General features: G+C 39.2%; 1 protein-coding gene across 1 annotated transcript in view; it reads right to left on the bottom strand.

Moving 5' to 3' along the window:
* MAP3K15 (mitogen-activated protein kinase kinase kinase 15) overlaps positions 1–17,364 on the bottom strand; it is a gene marked incomplete at its 5' end in the record, with an annotated part of 64,114 nt that overhangs the window by 34,109 nt on the left and 12,641 nt on the right. The window contains 7 exons of the mRNA XM_084869978.1: positions 887–982; positions 2,527–2,576; positions 7,828–7,938; positions 9,600–9,750; positions 10,484–10,643; positions 11,340–11,452; positions 15,707–15,877. Coding sequence (XP_084726104.1) covers positions 887–982; positions 2,527–2,576; positions 7,828–7,938; positions 9,600–9,750; positions 10,484–10,643; positions 11,340–11,452; positions 15,707–15,877 — 852 coding nt within the window. The remainder of the gene's footprint in view (positions 1–886; positions 983–2,526; positions 2,577–7,827; positions 7,939–9,599; positions 9,751–10,483; positions 10,644–11,339; positions 11,453–15,706; positions 15,878–17,364) is intronic.

The raw sequence follows: 17,364 nt of genomic DNA, 5'->3' as shown, positions 1-17,364 counted from the left end.
AGTGGGGCCATCAACTCTCAAGTTCTAGACACTCCAATTATTGGTTGGAAATAAGGTGTTTTACAGGGGAGGTTTGAGTAGGAAATGCACAAGGTAGCCTCATCATTCTGTTGATCCAGATTAAGCTTAATATCAACTATTATGCATAATTTTTTTCTCAAAAATCCTACTGGGCCATATCAGTCACTTCCTAGATTTGGATAGTTATTTGTATACAAATAATTAGAAACTTTGTTTAGAGTTACCATAGGACTCCAACAAATTAAAATTTGGCTCCAAGAGAAATGAAAATATGTCCACACAAAAACTTAAGTGCAAATGTTCATAACAGCATTATTAATAATAGCCCAAAAGTGGAAACAACCCAAATGCCTTTAATTGATGAACATATAAATTAAATGTGGTTTATCCATACAATTGAATGTTCTTCAGCCACAAAAAGGTATGAAGTACTGGTACATGCTGCAACACAGATGAACTTGAAAAGAGCACATATTGTATTTTATTTATATGAAATTATCAAGAATAAGCAAATCTATCGAGACAGAAAGTAGTTTAATGGTTACATAGGGCTGAGTTTGAAGGGAAAATGAGGAGTGACTGTTAAATATTGAGTTTCTTTTGGGAGCGATGAAAATATTCTAAAATTAGATGTGGTGATTATTGCAAAACTGCAAATGTACTAAAAAAACACTAAATTGCATACTTTAAATGTTTGAATCATGTGGAATGTGAATCATATCTCAATAAAGCTGTAAAAATATTTTTCCTTAAGTTAAAATTTCAGGAAAGGCAGTAGAGCAAATAAATATTTTTCACAACAAAGGCCCCTTCAAAATGATTCACCATAACTAGATTGCAAATACTTGAACCAGGTATAACTCACCTATTACAGTGCTCTTCAGTGGAAAAGCAGATTTGAAAGTCATCAGAGTTATCATAGATATGAAGAAGGCAACACTGTTCATCAAATTCGGATATGCTGTAAAAATTTAAAACATTAAGAATGTTCTTACATATGTCATATTAATTTTTAAATTTAGGGAACAATCTAATAACAGCTTTTCTTCCATTTTACAAAATTTTAAGGTTTATTGTTTTAATGAATTTAAATAGTAGGGACATTTATCTTGCTTATGTTTGAGTTTATATTTACCAACTGACTTTATTATGTATCAAGAACTTACTATATATTCATATGGGCAACAGGAAAGGGGATAAAATATAGTATTATATTTTATAATTTCATAAGACAGGAAAGGTATTTGTGAAATAATTTATTATAGGAATTTCTAGACTTCAAAAATACCATACTTTTTTCTTAAGTTATTTCTCTCCCTTTAAAGTGATGTGAACTTTATGCTACAGGTGATTCATCCAGTGGCCTGTGGGCTCAGAATCAGAGAAAGGATATAGAACTGTATAGTGCAAGCCCTTAATTTGGTGGAATCTAGAAGAAACTGAGACATAGACAGGCTGTAACTTTCTCAAGGTCTAACAGCAAAAAAGGCATTAGAACTCACAGCTACTTCAGACCTGCTCCCACCCTCAGATGTGCTGATAGGGTGAGACTCAGAGGATAGCTGTAAAAATTTGAGACTTGAAGTCTAGACCTAAATGGTCACCACTGCTGAACTGAAGAACAAGCACCACACCTCTCCTCAGAATACCTCACCCCTTCACTAATAACAATGTTCAGGAGACCTCAGCCAAGTGTCATTACCAAGTAACTCCCAGCTTTAGTTTGGGGGGGGGGGTGGATTGTCCCTAAGAACTTGCACAGTATTGGATCAAATAAAAAATACTTCCTGCCGAAACTAGTTTGGCTCAGTGGTAGAGCGCCGGTCTGCAGACTGAAAGGTCCCAGGTTCGATTCCAGTCGGGGGCATGTACATTGGTTGAGGGCACATCCCCGGTAGGGGGTGTGCAGGAGGCAGCTGGTCGATGTTTCTCTCATCGACATTTCTAGCTCTCTCTCTCTCTCCCTTCCTCTCTGTAAAAAATCAATAAAATAAAAAAAAAAATACTTCCTCTTTCTATAGATATAATTTCATTATTTTTTTTATTTGAGTTTGGTCTATTACATAGAAAAAAGACACTGAAGTATGCAATAGACTGCCAATTTCAGAGGGAAGGGGGGGCAGGAAGAGAACTTATATGCATATATGCATAACTCATAGACAGACCACAGTGCAGTGAAGGCCTGGGGAGGGGGAGGGAGAAGACTGGAGGAGGGTGAATGGGAGACAAAAGGGATATATACAATACTTACAAAATAATTATAAATTTAAAAAAATCAAGTTAAAATACCCCTCCCCCCCAAAAAAAAACCTACTCTGTAATAACAAGCTAAGAGTCATTACTAGCAATACATTATGAATTAACTCAGGTAGGGTAACAAAAGAGAAAATAGTACATTTTCGATTCCTTTAACAATTAGAATATCACATTATAAATAAGTGGAAACATTAAGTAATCATTATCTATATTAAAAAATAATCACATTTTATCTTATGTTCTTCTTACCTTATTCCCTTAATGGAAGTGGCTGCAAAATTCCATTCATGGGTTTGTTTCTGCAGGCACCAAAGACAAAAGTCAGTAGCTTGATTTTTTTTTTCCATGCAAAGAATAATTTTTGGTTTCATTCTATAGTGAATCTCTTCTGCTATTTTACTTTTTAAAAATAGATATATTTTGCCGAAACTAGTTTGGCTCAGTAGTAGAGCATCGGTCTGAGGACTGAAAGATCCCGGGTTCGATTCCGGTCAGGGGCATGTACATTGGTTATGGGCACATCCCCGGTAGGGGGTGTGCAAGAGGCAGCTGATCAATGTTTCTCTCTCATCGACGTTTCTAGCTCTCTATCTCTCTCTTCCTCTCTGTAAAAAATCAATAAAATATATTTAAAAAAAGATATATTTTTATTGATTTCATAGAGGAAGGGAGAGGGAGATAGAAACATCAATGATGAGCAAGAGAATCACTGACTGGTGCCTCCTGCACGACCCCTATTGAGGATCAAGCCCACATCCTGGGCATGTGCCCTGACCAGGAATCAAACTGTGACCCCCTAATTCATAGGTCAACACTCAACCACTGAGCCACACCAGCCTGGCTACTATTTTACTTTCAATAGAGGTTTAGGGATTAGAACAATATATTTTGCATAATTTGGAAACCAGAGGCATTTTCTAATGTATTATAAACATTCATTTGTTATCTCTAATCCAGTTTAAAGCAAATTATCTAAATTTGAAATAGAAACAATAAGCACATAAGTACACAATGACCGGCCTTTCATATTCTGTCAACATATAAGGAACATGCTAAAACGAGTGTGAGAACAGCCCATCTAAGGTGAGTGACCTGAAAAAATGTTTGGAGAAGCAAGAATATGGCAGACACCAGTCAGTGTTCACCAATCTTTATTTCTTTTTCTTTTTTAAAAAAAATATACTTTGATTATTTTACAGAGAGGAAGGGAAAGGGATAGAGAGTTAGAAACATCAATGAGAGAGAAACATTGATCAGCTGCCTCCTGCACACCCCCTACTGGGGATGTGTCCGCAACCAAGGTGCATGCCCTTGACCGGAATTGAACCCGGGACCTTTCAGTCCGCAGGCCAAGGCTCTATCCACTGAGCCAAACCGGTTTTGGTCATTTCTTTTTCTACCTGGGCACATAAATAAAACACTTTTCACAGTCTCCCTTGCAACTAGCTTGGAGATATATTGACCTTCTGACTAGTGGGATGCAAGCTGGAGTGATGTGTGTCACCTGCATGCCTGGTTCATAAAATCCTCCACATGACTGTTCTATATTCTTTCCCTATTCACTACAAGATAGAATAGGAACCCTGCCAATCCGTATAGCATATGAGACATAGATAAACTTTTATCATGTTAACACACTGACATTTGGGGGTATTTGTTTTAGCAGCTAGCCTACATGACTAACTGCAATTTCAATTTGTATAAGATGCACTTAAAAAAAAATAACTGTCCCCTCCTTCCACCACTACTTCCTGTCCTTAGTTTGCACAAAACTGGGCCTCAGAAGGAACGTCTGAAATCCCAGTTTCAGTGGCCATAGATGATATTACGAATATACCACAATAATAATTTAAAATAAGAAAATATATTTGATTAGTCTGAGGAATATCACAAATTACCAGCTAAACCCTCCTGCCCCCCAGAAGAGAAGTGTAAGAGCCAAATGACTGAGCATATTGCTCAGGAGAACACTTACAAGCAGTTGGGTGACAAATTTCTTGAAGCCATGACAATAGGAACAACTGGGCAGATGGTTCCCAATGGGAAAAGATCCATTCATACATGTTTATTAAGCACCTATTATGAGCCAGGCAAGGTACAAGCACTGAAGATATAACAGAGAACAACGACGTCCCTGCCTTGATGGGGCATACGATAGAGGGAGATGGGCAATAAATAGCAAATTAATAGCATGATGGAGGATGAAGAGTGCTGCAAAGAAAAATGAAGCAGGGAGGGCATTGAAGTGGGCAGGAGGTCACTATGCTAAACCAGATCTTCAGGGAAGGCCTGATGACTTTGAACAGAAAAAAGTGAGGGTGAAGGAATGAGCCATGCAGATATCTGGGGGAACAGTACCAAGCAGAGAAAACAGCACGGGCAAAGGCCCTGAAGTAGCAGTGTGCTTGGCCTGTTTGGGGACCAGTAAGGAGGGGTCTGACTGAGTGAGGGGTAGCGGTAGAGGGGGTTGGAGAATTCAGGAAGGAGATCACACAGGGCCTTGGAGGCCATCATCAGGACTTCAGCTTCTACTCTGAGATGGGAAGCCACCTAAGGCTGTAAAAGATAAGAGCCATGACAGCAGACCCGACCATGTAGAGAGACTGAGTGTATTTCAGAGGAAAGGCGTATTCAAAGGCACTGAAAGAGAGTAGTGTTGCAGAGCAGGAGTCTGCCTTTTGGATTCAGGTACAGAAATATGAACCAGGGCAGATACAAGAGAGCCCTGTCTGTCCCACATGCCCAGCAAGAGGCTGCATGTATGTAGAAAGCTCAGCCACATAAGTTTTCAAAGCATTCCCAGATACTAGGTTTACTCTAGGGTACTTTTAGAGAACTTCTCAATTTGGGAGATTTACTAGTTAAGAAAGTAAACAATAGGGACCTTCCCTCTTTCCCTTTATGTCATAATCAATAGGCATTTGGGGAGGGGGCCTGATTTGTAGGACATATGGGTATAAAAACATAGAAGTCATGCATGGGCTGGCAATGTAGTTGGGGAGACATTTAGGAAAACTGATAAATAAGTGACAGGATGTACTTTGTACATGATACAGGCAATGGAGTAGCCTATAGACCAGTGGTTCTCTACTTTTCTAATGCAGCGACCCTTTAATACAGTTTATGTTGTGGTGACCCCCAACCATAAAATTATTTTTGTTGCTACTTCATAACTGTAATTTAGCTGTTAATGAATCGTAATGTAAATATGTGTTTTCGATGGTCTTAGGCTCTACAGGAGCGGTTCTCACCATCGGAAAACAGATATTTTCATTACGATTCATTAACAGTAGCAAAATTACAGTTATGAAGTAGCAACGAAAATAATTTTATGGTTGGGGTCACCGCAACATGAGGAACTGTACTAAAGAGTCAAGGCATTAGAAAGGTTGAGAACCACAGCTATAGACATTCAGTAGAAGGGTGGTCAGAAATGACTTTATAAAAGTTAAACCTGGGTAACCAGAAAAAGAAATTCCAGGGAGGAAGAGGGATGAAAGCAAAAGTGCCAGTGTGAGCCCTACAGTGCCAGCCTGGGGACAGTAGGATGGAATAGTATCTGTTATTCTGCTTTCTATTGCCACAGAAACTTTAGCCTGTTCTAGAATATTACATAAATGAAACTGTAGTATGTGCTCTTTCATATTTGCAAGTGGAGCTTGTCAGGAACTTTTGTAGGGAGGGCAGAACTGGATGCACTGTTTCTGCTTTGGTGTCCTGGTGGGTCAACTGTCACTGAGTACTTGGTCAGGAAAGCCACAACTGTTCGAGCCTTCTGTAAAACAGTATCCTAATCTTTTCCTGAGAGGGGATATTTAATCATATCTACATCACTATAAGTAAATACCGTCAAGATTGTAGCTTTCCGTGTCAGAGTCAGGAGCCCAGAGTGGGCTGTGGAGAAATGGGCTAGAAAGCCGGAGGGAGGCATGCCCCCAAGATCCCCTGGGCCCCACTTTTGGGGAGGAATCTTGAGTGTCTATGACAATTTTGTGTTAAGAGTACACACTTCTTGTGTAAGTTTGTCCTGTTTCTGACATCAGTATAAAAGGTACCCCTAAAAAAGGGCTTCCCAAATCCAGTGGCCCTGCCTGTGGGGACAGTGTCGGTGGGGCTCAGGAGGAGCTGAGGGAGAGTGCTGCAGGGCCTCTGCCCCGTGCGACCTCGCATCAGTGTGCTGCCTGCAGCTTGTGACAGCTTGGGAAGGCCAATTTCTCAGATCTCTTCCCAATCTCACACTTAGTGACCCGATGTAGCTTGTGTGAAAGTGGCCACGGATGGAGAATTTATACCATAGAAATCAGCAAGCATAATAAGTCACCCCTCTGCTCCTGTGTCTGTGGGAGAGTTGGTTGTTATACATTGACCAGCATAAGTTCCTGTATCCTTGGCTAATAAACACAACTTAATTTCATCTTATGGAGATGTTGTGCATGGGTGAACATGTGCATACGTGTGATCTCTCCCACATTCATAGTCCATGGGGGAAAATGCAAAAACACTGTGTAGAAAAATGTTATCTCACGCTAGGCAAATACGCTTGCTTTCACAATCTGCAGAATTTCAAAATTGAGGGCAAAAACAAAGGCTTCCTCTCAAAGAAAAAAAGGCAATTTATATTTCTCTCAGATGTATGCTCTGACAACTATAAGCACTTGTATGAAACATTTCATCAGTCAAGGAAAACTAATAGTTGCTGCTTATATAGTTCTTTTCCAGTTCTTATTATGAACTTCATACAAACAAAGTAAAACATTTACAACTAGTGAGGTGGAAGATGTACCAATGGAAATTTCCATTAAGAGCCAGCAACCATCATAGGATTCAAATGCAGTAGGCAAAGTCTGAAGAATTCCATGAGCCAAACAATTTTGCTGCAAAAGTATGAAGAGTAACCTTAATACGATTAGTTTTTCCTACAACTACATGTCATAACATGAGCTATTCTGTATCTATATCCATGCAATAGTGAAATTACAGGTCAGAATTTTGAAAATTCTTGTGTCACAGTGCCAGCAATGATACAAAGAAAATAAGCAAAGTTGGTCTCTGGTGTAAGAATTACAACACTGAGAACAGAGTGCTTCATGGAGATACAATAGTATCCGGAAAGAGGCACAAAGGAAGCACGAACAGGGTTTTGGTGGGCCTCTTTCTTGACCTGAACTGAGTACCCACGTATGTTCACTTGGTCAAAATCCATAATTTATGATTGATGTACTTTTCTGTGTCTATGTAATCCTATCCTATCCTATGTAATAAAAGGCTAATACGCAAATTGACCAAAGGCGGAATGGCAGGTTGCTTGACGCGCATGCACTGACCACCAGGGGGCAGACACTCAATGCAGGAGCTGCCCTCTGGTGGTCAGTGTGCTCCCACAGGGAGAGCCCAGTTCAGCCAGAAGCCCTGAGCTGGGCTCACAGCTGGTGAGCGCAGCAGCAGTGGCAGTCAGATATCCCCCAAGGGCTCCTGGTCTGCAAGAGGGTGCAGACCGGGCTGAGGGAACCTCAGAATAAAGAAAAAGTTGTTGATTATCTTTTTTCTTACCATTTCTGGGGGTGAGACAAGCCATAGAGAAACCATCTTCTCCTCAGCATCATTATTTATAGAGACATACGATGGCTGGTAGATTTTGGTTGTTGGTTCTATCACCAGAACCTAGAAGAAGAATGGCTTTCTGTAATGCACTGAAATACACAAAATAGGTCACCCTGCCTACTGAGGAAGTGGGAAGCTGTGTACTCCACAAACACTCATGAAGGACCTGTAACCCTGCTCTAAGACCCATGGACAGAGCAGCCCACAACAGGAGTCTCTGCCTTCAGGAAGCCATTGTTCTGATGGGGCAGATGGAGGAACAGATAGGGATATGCAACATGGTATCATATAAAACTGTGAAGAAATAAGGCAGAATGAAGGTTAGAGTTGGAGGGAGGGACTTCTTTAGACAGGGTAGTCAAGAAAGGCCTGGTTGGTAAGTGACAGAAAAAAGAGGGATGCTATAGTTTTTGAGAGAAATGAGGACGTAAACTAGATGGTCATAGGTAGGTACCAATTCTGAAAAAATGCAAGAGGATAAAAAAGTGAGGTCACGTCAGCCATGTTTTTTATTGTAGGGGTAGAAAGAGAGGAAGGTGGGGAGGGGAGCAGAATGTACAGGAAAGAGATAGTGAATTTCCAAAATAAACAAAGCAGAATGTTTAAGATTACTAAGCCTAGGAAGAGATTATCATTTCAAATAAGTTAATCTGTTATTAGCTTTTTAATGAGATTCTTTAATGCTACATGTTCACAAAATCTCATGGCATAAATATGAAACACAATTATTTGAAGTTGTTTCCAAAATGCTTAGGATATCTTACTTAGGCCTCCTTATAAGAGGCAACAAAAATTCAATAAAAAGATAAAAGCAATTTTGTTTTTCAGTAAAGTTTTAGAAAGTAATTTGTGGCACTAGAGATAAAACAAAGCCCAACAGGAAACTGCTTTGAATTTCAAAATTTCACTATTAATACTGCACTGTTCTAGAGTACCTCGGCACTACTGACATTGTGGGCTGGACAATTCTGTATGGGGGGAGGTGGGACTGTCCCATGTACTGTGGGATGTTTAGTGGCATCCATGGCCTCTACTCCTTCCCCACAGTTGCAACACCTTCCCCACAATCGTGACATCCAAAAATGTCTCCAGATATTGCTAAATGTCCCATGGGAGACAAAATCACTCTATATTAGAGAATACAGTATTTATTGGGAAAAAAAATCCACTGGACCCACACAGTTCAAACCCATGTTGCTCAAGGCTCAATCTTATACCCATTTTCTGGTAAGTTGATCTATCACTGGTTGATTCCATATAAGATTGATGAATAGTTTAACATTTTTAATTACTCTAAGGATTTTTTTTCCCCTTTCTGAGTATTCTATAATTAGATAGCACCAATCCCCCGTTTCTTTTTACTTTTATCTTAAAGAAACAAATGCTAAGCAAAATAAGCCAGAGAGACAAGTATCACATGATCTGACTTAAATGTGGAATCTAATGAAAAAAATAATCTGATAAATACATCCAGAGACATGGAAGCATGCACGAGACTGAGGATTCACAGAGGGAAGGGGCAAGGAGGGAAGAGATCAACCAAAGAACTCATATTCATACATGCATAACCCATGGACACAGACAACAGTGGGGTAAAAAAGCCTAGGGAGGGAATGGGAGTGGAGAAGAGGGAGTCAATGGGGGAAAAAGGGAGGACATCTGTAATACTTTCAACAATAAAGATTAATTTTTAAAAAAGAAACAAATTTAGCATATCTTACTGGGAATCTGAGTCCATCAGCAATTTCCTTTGATGCTTCGAAAATTATATCTAACCAAAAGTTAAGCTGTTCTCTCCTGGATGACGGTACGATAACGAGTTTCTTGACGCTCAGAATTAAAGACAAATTCTGAACTAGTGAGCGTAGGTACCTGGAAAAATCACAAGCACCAATAAATTAGATACCCAAAGAAAGTGAGTTCAATTCTATTTCCTTTCAAAGAAGTTTCCTGAAAGCTTTTTACTTAAATTAATATTGTGTAGTGAGTACTTCTTAATCATTTGGCAGCCATATACTTAAGTAAAATAAACCCAAATAGTGGGCAAAATAATTTTACTCAACAAAACCATACTATATGACTTTTTACCAAAATTGGTCTAAACCTTAATTTAGGCACAAAGTGTTCAGAGCAGAGCCTGGAAAGCATTTTCTGTCTTAAATAAGAAAATGCAATGGTCATACAGATGATTCTAACATATGCCACAGTTTGAGAACAACTGAGGCAGAAAATAATTTTCTTGTTGTTTTTCCAGCTTTATGATCTGCTTTCTCACAAATGCACAACATATATCAGAGAATGTTTTGTTCTTGAGGACCTGGATGACCTGAAGAAATTAACAGGACAAAGTTTTATCTTGTAGATACAGTAAGAAAAAATATATTCTGTATGTGCGTATGTCTATCTTTCCCTCCATTCACATAAAACCAAGTGACCCCTCAGAGTTGTTCTTTCTGCCCTATTTTTGCTCTAATGAAGAAGTCAGAAGGAGGAACATAGTAATTGCTATTGTTTTTTGCATTTATACCTTTCCATCCTGGAAGAAACATTTCAAGACATGATCTGATATAGAGAAGGATAATGATAATGCACAGACAAGACTTACCAGATTGGAGGCTTCAATTTGAACAACTTCTCTGCTGCCTGGATGAACTTCCCGGCATTATTAGTCAACATGGTGACACTGAGGAACTGACCCACATCCCAGTAATTACTCATTTTCTCCAAGCACCCTTTTCTTCCCAACATATTGCTCAGTTGGATACCTTAAGAATATGAATTATAAAAAAAGAATATGAATTATAGATAAAGTTATAAAAATGTTTCTAGTTTCTATCATACTAGTGGCCCAGTGCACAAAATTCATGAATGGGGGGGTGTCCCTCAGCCCGACCTGCACCCTCTCCAATCTGGAACCCCTCAGGGGATGTCCGACTGCCAGTTTAGGCCTGATAAACAGTCAGTCAGACATCCCTCTCATAATCGGGATCGCTGGCTCCTAACCACTCATCTGCCTGCCTGCCTGATCGCTCCTAACCACTCTGCCTGCAGGCCTGCTTGCCTCCAACTGTTCCCCTGCCAGCCTTCTCACCCCCAACTGCCCTCCTTGTTGGCCTGCTTGCCCCAACTGCCCTCCACTGCCAGCCTGCTCACCTCCAACTGCCCTTCCCTCCTGGCCTGATCACCCCTAACCACCTCTGTCTTGGCCCCACTACCATGGCTTTGTCTGGAAGGATGTTCAGAAGGTCTCCAGTTCTAATTAGCATATTACCCTTTTATTAGTATAGATTATGTGAGCCTTTAGATAGAAAAAAAATGGCATTTTATTTTGACTACTGTCTCAGGTGAGCCATCAGAGTAATTCTTCCTTCTGAAATTTAATGCTAGTTTTGTGACCATAATTTTTAATGCTGAACTTGTGTGATCAAAGCATCAACATTTGCAATAATAAGTAACTTTACCTATTTTCCTTAGTTCTATGGATGTTTCAAATTGCTGTCCAGCAACTATCAGTAGAATTGAAAGATTAATTCCAGAATAAAGAGATGCCTGGAGCTCAAAACCTTTGCGATACCTACAATTACAGAACCACTCAGTTATTATTATATCATCTTATTATGGTAGGAAAAAAATGTGTGAATATGGTACAAACTAACCTTCTCATGAAAATTTATACTACTCTAATTTACTGATTTCCAGCTTTCCTTCCCAATCTTTACAAACAGCTACATGCAGAACTCAAACATCTTTAAAATGTCATAATAGCAAGTATACAAAAGAAATTGAAAACCTATTATAATCCTACCGCAAAAAGGAGTCCACAATTTGATGTCCAAATCTTATTTTCAGAGTTAGATTCCATTTGTACATGGAGCATTTTTTACTATATAGAAATTGCATCAATTATAGGCTATTTCTCTAAAGGCCATTTGTTTGTTTTCTCATTTCACAAAATGGAATCACCAGAATCCAGGAGTTTAAAAAACGATAAGAGTAGTGGCATAAAGTGACGGAAAGGGCAGGGATCTATTACATTAGGACAGTAGTCGGCAAACTCATTAGTCAACATAGCCAAATATCAACAGTATAATGATTGAAATTTCTTTTGAGAGCCAAATTTTTTAAACTTAAAGTTCTTCTAATGCCTCTTCTTCAAAATAGACTCTCCCAGGTCACGGTGTTCTGTGGAAGAACCACACTCAAGGGGCCAAAGAGCCACATGTAACTCTCAAGCCGCAGTTTGCAGACCACTGCATTAGGATAAAGACACAAAACTATTGGGTCGGCAACTAAGTAATTGCGGGTTTCACACATATATGGCTTCAGTTGAATTTTTAGGTTTGCAGATGTAGTACAAATGTAAAACACATTTTGTTATTTGATAGTTGGCTATTCAGCTGTTAATCAGTAAAAAAAGTTTTTTGATCTATTTTGTAGTTTTCATTTGGCGTTCGTTAAAAAATGGAAAATCAAAAGGAACATTTTCGTCATATTTTGCTTTTTTATTTCCTCAAAGGGAAAAACGCATCGCAAGCTCATAAAAAGTTATGTGCTGTTTATGGTGACGAAGCCTTAAAAGAACGGCAGTGTCAAAATTGGTTTGCCAAATTTCGTTCTGGTGATTTTTCACTCAAAGATGAAAAACGCTCTGGTCATCCAGTTGAAGTTGATGACGCCCTAATCAAAGCAATAATCAATTCGGACTGTCACAGTACAACACGTGAGATTGCAGAGAAGCTTCATGTATCACATACATGCATTGAAAATCACTTAAAACAACTTGGCTATGTTTAAAAACTCGATACATGGGTTCCTCACGAACTGAAAGAATCACAGTTAACGCAACGCATTAGCAGCTGCGATTTGCTAAAGAAACGTAATGAAAATGATCCATTTTTAAAACGACTGATAACTGGTGATGAAAAATGGTTTGTTTACAACAATATCAAGCGGAAAAGATCGTGGAGCAGGCCAGGTGAACCAACTCAAACAACATCAAAAGCTGATATTCATCAAAAGAAGGTTTTGTTATCAGTTTGGTGGGATTACAAAGGAATTGTCTACTTTGAACTCTTACCACCCAACCGAACGATCAATTCTGATGTCTACATTGAACAACTAACGAAATTAAACAATGCAGTTGAAGAAAAGCGGCCCGAATTGACAAATCGAAAAGGTGTTGTATTCCATCATGACAATGCAAGGCCACACACAACTTTGGTCACTCAGCAAAAATTAATGGAGCTTGGTTGGGATGTTTGCCACATCCACCATATAGTCCTGACCTTGCACCATCTGATTACTTTTTGTTTCGATCTTTACAAAACTCCTTGAATGGTAAAAATTTCAATGATGATGATGATGTCAAATCGTACCTGATTCAGTTTTTTGCTAATAAAAACCAGAAGTTTTTTGAACATGGGATTATGATGCTGCCTGAAAGATGGCAAAAGGTCATTGATCAAAATGGGCAATACATTACAGAATAAAGTTATTTAGTTCCATGAAAAAATTGTCTTTGATTTTCTTTAAAAAATCCGCAATTACTTAGCTGCCGACCCAATATGAATACCATGTTTATACCAAAAGGTTAACAGTCCCACTTTTAATTCTTATTTATTCATTATTCTATACATAAAAACTTATTTCTCTTCCATGAGTGACTATGAGTACCATGATCAGAAAAAAGGATCTGATCAATAAAGTATGCCAAGGACATCTAAAATAGAAGTTGTTTTGTCACTTGTGTGACAAGAGAATTAAACTCCAACAAAATATTAATTGTGGAAGTGAGAATTTTAAAGGCCATTAAAATATCTGGTTTTATGAACTTTGGGGCATTATACAAGTACCCTCAGAGTGACCAGAGGATATCAAGATAGTCCTTCCAAACCCAGCCAACAAACTTCCAATAAAATTGCAACCTTTTCCCCTGTATGTTTTGGGGATTTTATTTTTTATTTTTTATTTTTTTTAATTAAATTATTATCTGTGTACATATTTTAACATTGCCCCCCCCCATACATACCCTCCCTCCCCAGAGTTTTGTGTCCATTGGTTGTACTTATATGCATGTATACAAGTCCTTTGGTTGATCTCTTATCTCCCCCAGATCTCCCTACTCTGCTGTAATTTTACAGTCTACTTGTTGCTTTACTGTCTCTATGTCTATCTTTTGGTTTGTCAGTTTATAATGTTTTTTAATATCCATAAATGAGTGAGGCCATGTGGTATTTCTTTTTCATTGACAGGCTTATTTCACTCAGCATGTTCTCTAGTTCTATCCAGGTTGCTGCAAATGATTAGAATTCCTTCTTTTTATGGCAGCATAGTATTCCATTGTGTAGATGTACCACAGTTTTTTGATCCAATCATCTGCTGACGGGCACCTAGGCTGTTTCCAGATTCTAGCTATTGTAGACTGTGCTGCTATGAACATAGGGGTGCATATATCCTTTCTGATTGGTGTTTCTAGTTTCTTGAGATATATTCCTAGGAGTGGGATTACTGGGTCAAATGGGAGTTCCATTTTCAGTTTTTTGAGGAAACTCCATACTGTTCTCCACAGTGGTTGCACCAGTCTACATTCCCACCAACAGTGCACGAGGGTTCCTTTTTCTCCACAACCTCGCCAACACTTGTCGTTTGTTGATTTGCTGATGTTGGCCATTCTGACAGGTGTGAGATGGTACCGCATTGTTGTTTTGATTTGCATCTCTCGGATAATTAGTGACTTTGAGCATGTTTTCATGTGCCTTTTGGCCTTCCTTCTGTCTTCTTTTGAAAATATTCTATTTAGGTCCATTGCCCATTTTTTAATTGGATCATTCATCTTCCTTTTATTTAGTTGTATAAGCTGTTTGTAGATGTTGGAGATTAAACCTTTATCAGTGGTAACATTTGCAAATATGTTCTCCCACACAGTGGGCTTTCTTGTTGTTTTGTTGATGGTTTCTTTTGCTGTAAAAAAGCTTTTTATTTTGATGTAGTCCCATTTGTTTATTTTCTCTTTAGCTTCCATTGCCCTAGGGGCAGTATCAGTGAAGAAGTTCTTTAGGCATATGTCTGAGATTTTGTTGCCTGTGGATGCTTCTAGTATTTTTATGGTTTCCCGTCTGATGTTTAAGTCCTGTATCCATTTTGAGTTTATTTTTGTGTATGGTGTAAGTTGGTGATCTAGTTTCATTCTTTTGCATGTATCTGTCCAATTTTCTGTTTTGGGGATTTTAAATTCCATATCCTATTATATATTTTTTTCATATTCTTTTAGAATGAAAAGTTATCTAGGAAGAGGTCAGACAACGTGACTGCTCAACTTTTCCCCAAAGCCCTCACCATTAGCTCACATCCTATATATTTTACTTTGTCTGATTTCCCTTACTAGCAATGCAAGGTGCATCTGCTATGTGTTTATCCCCGCCGCCTACAAAAGTTTCTGGCACACACACAGTAAACCCCAATAAACCTTTGTTGGATGGATGGATGGATAAATGAATTAATAGTTCATTGAAAAGACGATGCCTGACAATAATACAACAAGGTTCTAGAAAGAATAGCTGGGAAGGAGCATGCCAATCCTCCTTTTTGCCCCTCTAAATGAGTGAACTTTTGGGAAGAACGTCACCAGTAAAAAAAACAACCCGGTCTCTAATGATTTCCCTAGGGAAAAAGGAATGTGGAAATTCCCAAACCACATTTATAGCATGTTTTTTTCACTGCCAGCAGACAAGCACACACACACATATAGGAAAGAGATGTGACTTTTTAGCCACTGCAACTCTGTTCTTTGCAGAAATGCACATGCTATTGACTAGGGCTGAGGGTTTACCACTCAATGGCGCTGTCTCTGCTGGCATTATCTTTGCAGTGTGAATCCAAAAAGATGTCCTTGTAGATCATTCCACACAGGCAGAACATGTCAGGGGCTGGGCTGTCACAGTTCTGCAGAACCTGGAGTATGATCTGCAAAGCCTTCTCACGGTCACCTGTGCTGTTGTTCCTGAAAGATTCATGTGATAAGATCATGAATGTCCGAATCAAGACACAGGAGCTTACTAATAAGGTGACCAGACATTCCGCTTTTGGCGGGACAGTCCCGATTTTTAACAATTTGTCCCGCATCCCGTGGCGTTTTAAAAATTGGGACTTTTTAAAATGCCTCGGGACAAATTGTTAAAAATCAGGACTGTCCCACCAAAAGCGGGATGTCTGGTCACCTTACCCAAAGATGCAGGGAGTAAAACGAGTATATTCTAATTTTATGACAGGCAAGCTTTGTTGGGTTTAACCTAGGGCTTTGATTCTGTTATTTTTCCAGACCATTGTTTTGCCTGCTGCCTGGATTCCTAGTCAGAATCTTCTTGCCACATTAGCATATCTAATCAAATCCTGTCTGTAAAAGCAGCAGCAAATAAAAATTGCTCATAAAGAATTTCATACCACTGAAAGGCAAGCCGTTTAACAGCTCAATGGGAACTTGAAGCAGTCTTGAATGGGCTTCTGAATACAGTGAAGTGGAAGCTATCAGGAGGAAAAGCTGGCCAGCTCAAGATAGCTTTTCTAGTACAGGGAGACCTTGCCATCTTAGGGCCAAACATCATTCATTATTATTAACCTTTAGTAATAATAATGGGCATGAGACTTAGAGGTCAACTGTAATGCAGGAAAAATCACTATTTGCCCACCACTATTTTCTCTTCTTTCAGTGTAAGAAAAGAAGTCCCAATTCCCTAAACTTCCTCAACAGTGTACCTAATGCCAGATCCTACTATAACTATGCTGACAGCTGGCCAAATTATACTTACAGAAAATTCAGGGTCAGATTGCATGCATTTGTTTTACCTGCAACTTGTGTTCTGGTCACACTAACTATTCCCTGCAGACACACTGCACATGCACTCTATGCTCACTCTTCAGTTCTGGTCAAGTGGAATGGCCTTTTCACCACCTCCATCCCAACTCTCTCCTGCCCATGAAGTAATTCTTTTTTGTTGTTGTTAATCCTCACACCAAAGATATTTTTACATTGTTATTCAGAGAGAGAGGAAAGGTGGGAGGGAGGGGGGAGAGAGACACACACATCAATGTGAGAAAGACACATCGATTGGTTGCTTTCCGCATGTGCCCAGACCGAGGCTGGGGATCAAACCTGCAACCCAGGTATATGCCCTTGACTGGGAATCGAGCCTGACACCCCTCTATATATGGGCTGAAACTGTAACCACTGAGCAATACAGGCCAGGGGTATGAGGTAATTCTTACTAATTTGAGGTAAGTGTTCAAATCCCTGCTCAAAAGACCCCAGAAAATGCCCAAGCAGAATGACTTCCTCCCTCTGCTATATGTTCATAACACTTTGGACAAACCTTCATTAAGACCTTTATCGCTCTGAGCTAGCAAGCTTTAATTACATGCTAACCACACAGGTAGAATATATGTTCCAAAGATAAAGTCCTTGAAGACCAAGACCTTGCCCATTTTCATAAC

The sequence above is a fragment of the Pipistrellus hanaki genome, assembly GCF_964339955.1.
Source record: "Pipistrellus hanaki genome assembly, chromosome: X".
NCBI classification, from domain to species: Eukaryota; Metazoa; Chordata; class Mammalia; order Chiroptera; family Vespertilionidae; genus Pipistrellus; species Pipistrellus hanaki.
The sequence above is the reverse complement of the archived record's forward strand: the minus strand, read 5'-3'. Positions and strand labels throughout refer to the sequence as shown.